Here is a 10,210-nt window from a genome sequence, read left to right as displayed (position 1 = left end):
CTGTGAACCGTTAGTGAGACTTGAAGCATTTATCATAGGCGATGAGATACATAATGCTTGCGTGGAGTAGCGACAATCACGATCTCACTTAGCACGCTCAAACGCCCTCGTGTGTATCTCCCTACACGCATATAGTTTCACACACATATATCGTATTAACTGCACTTGTGAACTGTGTGTAAAACTGAAAATATTTATCAGAGGAGACGGGATGCACTCCGCCTTACATAGCGATGATACCGGTAGGAGAGAACAACTCTTACATGTACAAATTCAAATCCGGTAGTAAATAATGTTTTTTTAAATCATGCAAGGTGAGTAAATAATATGTGCAATTAAAAAGATATACTATATGAAAATATAGAACTTAATAAGTGAGGTCCAATATTTTGGGTCATAAAAATGCGGGTTACAATATTTATCTACCATTAGGTGCACGGTCATAAAAACGCGCCGATGAATAATCATAAAATCCGACTAAAGATTCTGCGATGACTCATATTATAATTACCCCATTAATTCCTGCGATTTTTACATTTACCCCTTGCAATATATATATGTGCCGATTTGGTCGCCGAGAAACACAACAAATCCAGCGAAGTAAATAACTAAAATATCAGCAGCAAAACAATGGTGAACTCGCTAGGGCCACACCACTCTTCTTCTTCTTCTTCTTCTTCCTCCACCTCTCGATCGGGCCAGCGTCCCGCCTCGGGATTTGCTAGGCTGCTCTGGACCAACTCCTCCTCCTCCTCTGCTCGCGCGCCCGTGGAAAAATGCCGCCTCCGCCTCCCCGCCTGCTGCTCTACTTATACCTGCCACTCGCCCTCCCGCCTAGCTAGGACCATGTCGGCGAGCGCCATGGAGGACCTCCGCGCCAAGAGCATGGCGTGCGCCGGGGTCGGGGGCGGGGAGGCGTCGTCGTCCGCAGCGGCCAGCGCCGCCGCGTCCAGGATCATCGCGCAGTGGGCCGCGCGGCGCCGGCAGGCCTGCGAGCAGATGGTGCTCGGCGGGCTCGACCGCCGCGACCGCGACTCGGAGCTCATGGCGCTCGCGCGCCTCCACGCCGTCTCCACCATGCTCGAAGCCTCCTCCTTCCTCCGCGCCCGCGCCGACGCCAACGACGACGACGACGACGACGGGAGGCGCGCGCGGTCGCCGGAGCGCGCACTCGTGCGGCGGATCGCGCGGGAGTGGACGGCGCCCGCGCCCGCGCAGCCGCAGGGCTCCCCGCGCGGGGGCCACGACGGCGGCGTAGGCGAGGAGTGGCTGGGCGAGACGGAGCGCGAGCGCGTGCGGTCGGTGCGGGAGCGCGTGCGCAGGGCCAGCCAGGGCGGCGACGGCGGGGACGGCCACGCGCCGGGGCTCCGCGGGCGGCAGGCGCGCGCGCCGACCGCCGCCAGGCGCATGTCCATGGAGCGGCTGCGCGAGCTCCAGGGCCTCTCGGAGCAACACGCCGTGTCGGCCTTCGCCCACCGAGGCCGCATCCAGGTCCGTCCGTCAACTCAAAGCCCAGCATCCCCTGCTCCTCTTCTCTCTGTCCCCAAACAGTACAAATCTTTCCTCTTAAAAAATACTACTTCGTTTGGTCGACGATCGGAGTGTCAGAAACAGGAGTGGCATTTTTCTAATCTTGCTGAGAATTTCTAGGAAGTAATTTACATTTGGCATGCCACCATGATGATCATCCATCACCATGGGGTCCTCTGCACATTGCTGCTTGTAGCAGCTGAAAAGTTTGCATCTTTCTGGCCAAAACCCCACCTGTACTTGATTCACGCCTATTGTGCCTGCACTTCTCGCTCCGGAGAACATGAGTGGAAGTTGAACATTCGCACTCTGCCGCCTTTTGTGTTGGATCATGTGCGCTAAAAGAAGCTACGTTAACGGAGCATAATTTACGGCTATCAAGGAGTACTATATGATTGACAATACCATGCCTTTATTTCTCATATGATTGATTGTTATTGTTTCCAGTCCATTCTGCGAGGCAGAATCATTGGTGGTGGAAGGCCTACGCGGGACGACGTGACGATTTCTACGGCAGCCGGAGAATCGGGACAGATTACACAGAGTCGTCCTGGATCTGGAGCAGAAAACATCACCAGTGATCAAGCAACTCACCTGGAGAATGCTTCTGCCAACCATGAGATCATCCAGACGCTTCAGCCAGCACAAGATCAGCCCGACAACGTACCAAACACCAGTGATGCTCTGCAGGATGGCCAGCTTGATCAGGCACAAGACATGCACGGGTACCAGGAGTACTCGTCGGACTCGGGGTCCTCGGCGCAGAGCGGCGAGCACTCCGGCTCTTCCTCCGACGGCAACGGCAGCGCGCGGCAGGAAGCCATAGCTTACGTGCAGCCTCCACCCAGTGTGCAGTGGCCAGGGGAGACATCGGGATCGGGTGCTAGTGGCCAGGAAGCAGAGGAGGAGGAGGAGGAGTGGCATGTCATTGATAATCCAGAAGCTGAAGCACAGCAATGGCGGCCGGAAGATCTAGGCGGCTTCGCTCGGCATAACCGTCTCCAGGAAGACGCGCTCTACGGAATGTACAGGGCTGAGCTCAGAGAACTCCTAAGCAGGTAGACTAAAGATCACATAATTTTTTGCAGTGTATATATAAATTGTTGCATCATCGTGCTTGATAAAGATCAGGTGATCATCTTTGTTTTGCAGGCGCAGCGTCTCCAATCTGCTCAGCAGCGGCTTCCGCGAGAGCCTGGACCAGCTCGTCCACTCGTATGCTCAGAGGCAGGAGCATGACCCTCCAGCTCCACTCAACCAAGACCATGTCCAACACCAGCGGATCGGTGGATCAGACCGGGCCGAGCACGCCGCCGCCGGTGCGCAGCCTGCCGCCGGCCAAAGGCAGCAGCGGCGCTGGCGGATGGTGCCGCCTCGTCGTGACTGGAACCGGCAACCTGTGCACCGCCCAGATGAACTTGTGAGTCTCCCCTCCACCTCTTTCTTCAGGATACCATCTTGTGTGTTATTGCTGAAGAGCAGGAATGTGTTTGGCAGGAAGTTGATGAGGCCATCCACGACCTGCGGGACGACATGGCCGTGCTCCAGCGCGGGATGGCCAGCACGCAGCAGATGCTGCAGGCGTGCATGGAGATGCAGGTCGAGCTGCAGAGGTCCATCCGGCAGGAGGTCGCCTCTGCCATGCACCGCTCTCTGTCCCTCCATGGTCTGTCAGATCATATCATATCACTCTCCCCTCTTCTTCTTCCTCATCCATCTCCTACCATCTATCTATCTATCCATCCATGGTGATTGACCAAGAAGACTAATCTGGATTCTGAACTTATACCAGGGACAGTTAGATGGTACGATGATGGATCACAGTGGGAGCTGGTGAGGAAAGGGACCTGCTGCATCTGCTGCGACAGCCAGATCGACTCGCTTCTCTACAGGTCTGTTCTTCTGCTTCCGTTTGCCATCTCTCAACTTAATTATCTGCACACACATACACAAACACAATGTGACATTGGTTCATCTTGTGATGCCATTCTCAGGTGTGGGCACATGTGCACCTGCTCAAAGTGCGCCCGCGAGCTGCTCCGCGGGGCCGGCAAGTGCCCGCTGTGCCGCGCGCCCATCGTCGAGGTCGTCCGGGCTTACAGCATAATCTGACAGGTCTTTATATAGAACAGAAGGAAAACAAGGAAGCAAACAGAAGCTGTCTACTAGAGGAGAGGAGTGTTTAGTCTGACTGGAACTGGAAGGACAAGGGTTGTGTGCTCGCTAGGGGTTTTGCAAGTTTCTGAAACTAGTGTCGAATTTCTCCATTGTTTTTTCCGTGGCCTCCATTACCATGCCGATGTGCCATCATACAAACTTTTAATTCTAGAACATTGTAATGCAATAAATTATCAATGAGATTATTCTCTAGAAACCTTTAATCCGATGACATTGTAATGCAATAAATTATCAATGAGATTATTCTCTAGAAACATTAGTTCTGCTATGTACTTTGTCTCTTGGAATGTTAATTCAGTCTCATGACCTGTACTGAACCAATTTCGGTTGAACGATGGGGTTAAAGTGTGTGCCTCTTAGCAATAGCATGGACCAAATTTAGCAAGAGCAGTATACTTTTCGTCCCTCAACCTTTGGCCGAGTCTAAATTTGGTCCCTCAACTTTGAAACATGACAACTTGCACCCTCGATTATTGAAACCGGACAAGATTTGTCCCTGATCTTGGTTTTGACCGGTTTTGGTGCTGACTCGCCCCGGTTTTGACCGGTGCTGACTCAAATTCCCGTAGCTTTTTCATATCCGTGTTTACTTTTGAAATTCACGTACTTTTTTCATATCCGTTTACTTTTCCAAATCCGGGTACTTCATTCAAATCATTTTCTGTAAATCCATATACATTTTTGAAATTTGTGTACTTTTTTCAGTTTGTGAAATTGTTTCAAATTCGGGCAATTTTTAAAATCCTTGTACTGTTCCGAATCCAAGAACTTTTTAAAAATTCATGTACCTTTTCCAATTTTGCGTACTTTTTCAATATACATGTAAAGTTTTCATTTTCACGTACTTTTCTAAAATCCACATATTTTTCTATGAAACGCGTTCATTTTTCAAGTTCGCATTTTTTTTTCAATTAGCATACTTTTATTATAGTTTTCGTACTTACTTAATTTCAAAGTATTTGAATTTGAAAAAAAAATACTATGAAGATTTGAAAAAAGTATGAGAATTTGAAAAAAATATGTGAACTTGAAGAAAGTACATGGGTTTGGAAAAAGTACACCGATTTGAAAAATACACGAATTTAAGAAAATACGCAAACTTGAAAAAATTATGTGGGTTTGAGAAAAATATAGGAATGTGAGTCTGCTCAGGCAAAACCGGGTGAGTCAGCAGCAAAACCGGTCAAAATCGACTCCAGGGACGAACTTTGTCTGGTTTCAGTAGTTGGGGGTGCAAGTTGTCCGGTTTTGAAGTCAAGGGACCAAATATAGACTCCTCCGAGTGTTGAGGGACGAAAAGTATACTTTTCTCTTATATATATGCACAAGATACATCCAGAGATTACAAGGCTTGAGATACAATAAAAGAATCAAATCGAATTTGAAACCCTTATCTGTACAGGTTGGTTTACATTATAATACCAATAACAAAAGAATATGTCACTGCAAAAATGACAGAACATAAATGAAATATATCCAAGCAATTGGTGGAATACATGTACTATGTCCAAGAAAGCTCATTCCAAAGCAAAACAATCGTACAATATATTTGTTTACTGGCAAACTGTCACACTCATTGTCATTAGCAGCATTGTTGCGTGTTGTCTTAGTCACCGAGTAGTTTAGCTCGAGTGATGTAACGCCCACGATGCGGTTATATCTCCCACGTGTCGAGGCACGACTTAGAGGCATAACCGCATTGTGGTTTTGTCGCAAGAAGGGTCATCTTCACACAATCCCATGTAGTGAACAAGAATGGGAAACAATGGATTTGCATACTACTTATTCTCGTTGGAAAGATTAAGGGGGGATATAGCGCAAAATTTGAGAAAGGTCTTGATGGAACCACTGGTAGGATCTGGAAACAACGAATGAATTGATATGATAACGAAGGAATAGAAATCTTGAACGAACCACCGTAAGAATTGAAAATGAACGAAGAAAAGATAAAGAACCATCGGGAAGAATTAGAAAATGAACGAAGATACTTGAGAGAATTTAGATACAAGTGAACGCAGAGATACCGAGCTGACTAGATAATACTTGAATGATGCACTGGAAGAATTCGAGAACGAGAGCTGAAAGCTGAGAATGAATAATTATGAGATGATGAGTTCCAGAGAATCAAACTGAAAAGACTCCTGAATTGCTCCGGATGGGTGAAAAGAATTCTCACACTCAAAACAATTATGAGAGGACGGCAACAAGTTAGAACCACGCATCTTTGAGAGAACGGATTAGATTGAAGAGGAACTCTTCTTCGGTCTTCAAATGTTGAGAATGATGACGAGAAACACCACCATGAATTGTTGAGATACTCCGGGATGAAAATAAGAAAGGTTGAACCAACAATGAAAAGAATTTGGAAGATCTTGGAAAAAGACATCTGACTGATGATAACTCATTCTTACGTCAAACTTTGAAATGAATTTGGGAATAGCTCCGGGAAAATTAGAAGAGTCAGGTAAGATCCTGGGAAAAGACCTGTGGGTTAGGGCCCACTCAAAAGATACACCGTTGAACGATTTAAAAGAGAGATTGCGTCGGTTCAATTAAATGGCTTGAATAAGGCAAGACCTCGAAATAGCTAGAAAGGATTAAGAATAGAAACATGAACCCTCTGGGATACCTTCAGCACTCCAGATAAACATGAATAGCAAGAGGTGGAAGATTAAGAGGTGCACCGGCATGAGAAAACATTTGAAACGAGGAAAGGATATGATCGACAAAGCTTGAATTGAATCCACCGGAGAAGAAAAAGAACGAAGAATAATAAACTTGAAGCTCCGTTAGTATCTTCATGGGAAATCACCGGATAAGAACATTGACGGAAAAGAATGGAGAGACTTCCCATCAATAAAAAGGATACTTGGTTAAGAAATCTTAGTCCTTGCAGAAAAAGGGTGGGAGGGCGGGAAAACAAAGACAATTTGGGACGGATGAAACAAAAAACGTTGGGAAAAAACTGAGAGGTGATCTTGTGAATGTTGAAATGATCGGATCCACTTGAAGAGAAGCACACCGGTTGAAAAATATTAATATGACAACCTCGATGATCGAAAGGATTAGCAACCACATAGAAATATGAGAACACCACTTAGGAAAGGTAGGGAATCAACACCTGACAATGAAGCAACTCGAATACCACAACTTAAAACAAAACAAAGGATTGGCTCGCAGAATAAGCCGGAACAAACATATGATAGAGATTTCGTCCGAAGTTTTTGTGGTGGGGCCCACACGGGCTCGGTCGTACAACACCATCATGTACAAGGCAGTGCACATGACATACGAAGCGTCCCCGAGTCGGCATAGCCAAGGACTCTTTAAGACACTACGAGACCACTGTAAAACCAACCGTGGAAAGGCGGACCACTAGACGTCAAACCCCAATCTCATATCATGCATCTGTCGGAAAGATATCCTAAGAGCTACTTTAATTCCCACTTATAAACTCCCGAAACTTTCTGGTTATGCAATCAGGTGCTGGGGATACAGGGACACAATATATATCACGCAAACTAGCAATGCCTAGATCCAGCTGTATCCATCCGTCAACACATAACCAAGAAACCTTCAGAAATCGTGTACCTCAACCTTCGAAAAGCATCCGTTATACGAGTTATGGCAATACTCCCGAACTCCCGCCCCAGTACTGGGTGGCGTCGAGGTGATCTCACCAACAACTGCATAAAAGAGATTTTCGATGTCGGCAAAACTCAGGTATTCCAGAACTGCAACGATAAAGTTGTGACGACAACACCTCGGAGCTCAACTCCCCGGGACACTGGCACAACCCCTAAATGTCAGGAGGCACCAAGAACAATGTTCTCGTCACAAATCCATCGGAACGATTCCAAGATACCCGCGTGATCCTAAAAAAAATTTAGTGAAATTTTAGGAGAGAAGAGTTAAAACTTCTACGTCAGGAGGCCTCACCAGAGCGACGAATGGACTGAGGAGTAAAAAGAATCCTACTCTCCGATATATATAATCCTAAGACTCAAAACATTTTTGTTCTAGACTCAACAACGCCAGCGATTCGATCAAGCAGGGGCTCCTAAGTCGGGGATGGCTCTGATACCAACTTGTAACGCCCACGATGCGGCTATATCTCCCACGTGTCGAGGCACGACTTAGAGGCATAACCGCATTGTGGTTTTGTCGCAAGAAGGGTCATCTTCACACAGTCCCATGTAGTGAACAAGAATGGGATAACGAGAGTTGGCTTACAATCGCCACTTCACACAATACATAAATATAGTTCATACATCATCCAAAATCCACACATAGACCGACTACGGTCAAATCCAAATGAAAATAAGATAACCCCAAATGCTAGATCCCCGATCGTCCCAACTGGGCTCCACTACTGATCATCAGGAAAAGAAACATAGTATCGACCACGTTCCTCGTCGAACTCCCACTTGAGCTCGGCTGCGTCATCTGCACTGGCGTCGTCGGCACCTGCAACTGTTTTGGTAGAATCTGTGAGTCACGAGGACTCAGCAATCTCACACCCGCGAGATCAAGACTATTTAAGCTTATAGGACCGGATGGTGTAATGAGGTGGAACTGCAGCAGGCACTAAGCATATATGGTGGCTAACATACGGAAATGAGAGCGAGAAGAGAAGCAACGCAACGGTCGCGAAGCTAGAAATGATCAAGAAGTGATCCTGAAACTACTTACGTTCATGCATAACTCAAACCGTGTTCACTTCCCGGACTCCGTCGAGAAGAGACCATCATGGCTACACACACGGTTGATGTATTTTAATTAAGTCAAGTGACAAGTTCTCTACAACCGGACATTAACAAATTCCCATCTGCCTCATAACCGCGGGCACGGATTTCGAAAGATAATACCCTGCAGGGGTGTCCCAACTTAGCCCATTATAAGCTCTCACGGTCAACGAAGGATAAACTTCTCCCAGGAAGACCCGATCAGTCTCGGAATCCCGGTTTACAGGACATTTCGACAATGGTAAAACAAGACCAGCAAAGCCGCCCGATGTGCCGACAAATCCCGATAGGAGCTGCACATAACTCGTTCTCAGGGCACACCGGATGAACACTACGTACAACTAGAACCAGCCCTCGAGTTTCCCCAAGGTGGCGCTGCAAGTGGCTCTAGTTTGGACCAGCACTCAGAGGAACACTGGCCCGGGGGTTTAAATAAAGATGACCCTCGGGCTCGCGAAAACCCAAGGGAAAAAGGCTTAGGTGGCAAATGGTAAAACCAAGGTTGGGCCTTACTGGAGGAGTTTTATTCAAGGCTAACTGTCAAGGGGGTCCCATAAATCACCCAACCGCGTAAGGAACGCAAACTCAAGGAACATAATACCGGTATGACGGAAACTAGGGCGGCAAGAGTGGAACAAAACACCAGGCATAAGGCCGAGCCTTCCACCCTTTACCAAATATATAGATGCATTAATCAAATAAGAGATATTGTGATATTCCAAAAAATATCCATGTTCCAACATGGAACCAACTTCAACTTCACGTGCAACTAGCAACGCTATAAGAAGGGCTGAGCAAAAGCGGTAACTTAGCCAAACAACGGTTTGCTAGGTAAAGATGGTTAGAGGCTTGACATGGCAATATAGGAGGCATGATATAGTAAGTGGTAGGTAGCGCGGCATAGCAATAGAACGAACAACTAGCAAAGCAAAGATAGAAGTGATTTCGAGGGTATGGTCATCTTGCCTGCAAGGTTCTCAGAGTTGTCGAAAGCTTGATCCTCGTAAGCGTACTCAACAGGTTCCTCGCTCACGAACTCGTCTCCCGGCTCTACCCACAGCAAGAACACAAGCAATGGAACCACAATCAATCACGGGAAATGCACAAGCAACATGATGCAAAACATGTATGATATGCGAGATGTGGTATGCGATGCATATGCGTGCTCCGGAAGAAAAAGAATGAACAAGGCAGTAACTTGGCAAACCAAGTATTCCACTGGAAAGATGAGAAGATTTTGGTCGAAATCGATATAAAGATCACCGGAAACGGATGCACGGTTTGCAAATGGCAACCAAAACAAGAATGACATGATTCTAAGATTAACAGCATGATAGCACTTAGAATGCAACAAGTAACAATGCTACAGCAACCCAACGTAGCAACAAAGCATATGGCAGTAATCTACAGGAGATGCTTGACAAAAGATGAACACTGAGCTACGGCTAGATCACAACATAACAGGTTCAAACAAGCATGGCAAAAGTGCAAAAGATATCAGGTTCACAGACAGTGAAATTATTGGACATGGCATAAACAGCATCAGGTAGTAATGTTCAGAGCAAGAAATCAACATGCTACAGGAACTTAAAATAACAAAACAACGCATGGCATTAATCTACTAAATACATAGAACAAAAGTCCCTTACTGACCATAAGCCAAAAAGGATCAGAAGATATGATGGCAACCATGTAAACATAGCAAGTTTCGTTAATAGATTTCAGACTTAGCAGAAAACAGAGCATGGCAGAAACAG

At 46.6% G+C, this 10,210-nt stretch overlaps 1 protein-coding gene across 1 annotated transcript; it reads left to right on the top strand.

Annotated features, from left to right (window-relative positions):
• The first annotated feature begins 445 nt into the window (after window positions 1-445).
• Window positions 446-3,976, top strand: LOC109785013 (uncharacterized). Its single transcript, XM_020343625.4, has 6 exons — window positions 446-1,491; window positions 1,978-2,588; window positions 2,683-2,950; window positions 3,028-3,196; window positions 3,323-3,422; window positions 3,525-3,976. The coding sequence occupies exons 1-6, from the start codon at window positions 631-633 to the stop codon at window positions 3,640-3,642; spliced, it is 2,127 nt and encodes a 708-aa protein (XP_020199214.2). The 5' UTR covers window positions 446-630; the 3' UTR covers window positions 3,643-3,976.
• The last annotated feature ends 6,234 nt before the right edge of the window (window positions 3,977-10,210 follow it).

Source organism: Aegilops tauschii, chromosome 4 (assembly GCF_002575655.3).
Source record: "Aegilops tauschii subsp. strangulata cultivar AL8/78 chromosome 4, Aet v6.0, whole genome shotgun sequence".
NCBI classification, from domain to species: Eukaryota; Viridiplantae; Streptophyta; class Magnoliopsida; order Poales; family Poaceae; genus Aegilops; species Aegilops tauschii.
Note: the sequence above shows the minus strand (reverse complement) of the source record. Positions and strands in the feature narration are given on the sequence as shown.

Bases quoted from the DNA above. Each gene is read 5' to 3' on its own strand.
- LOC109785013 (XM_020343625.4), top strand. From the start codon at position 631: ATGGTGAACTCGCTAGGGCCACACCACTCTTCTTCTTCTTCTTCTTCT. The intron at 3,197-3,322 runs GTCTGTCAGATC...AACTTATACCAG, and splicing joins CCGCTCTCTGTCCCTCCATG to GGACAGTTAGATGGTACGAT. The intron at 3,423-3,524 runs GTCTGTTCTTCT...TGCCATTCTCAG, and splicing joins ATCGACTCGCTTCTCTACAG to GTGTGGGCACATGTGCACCT.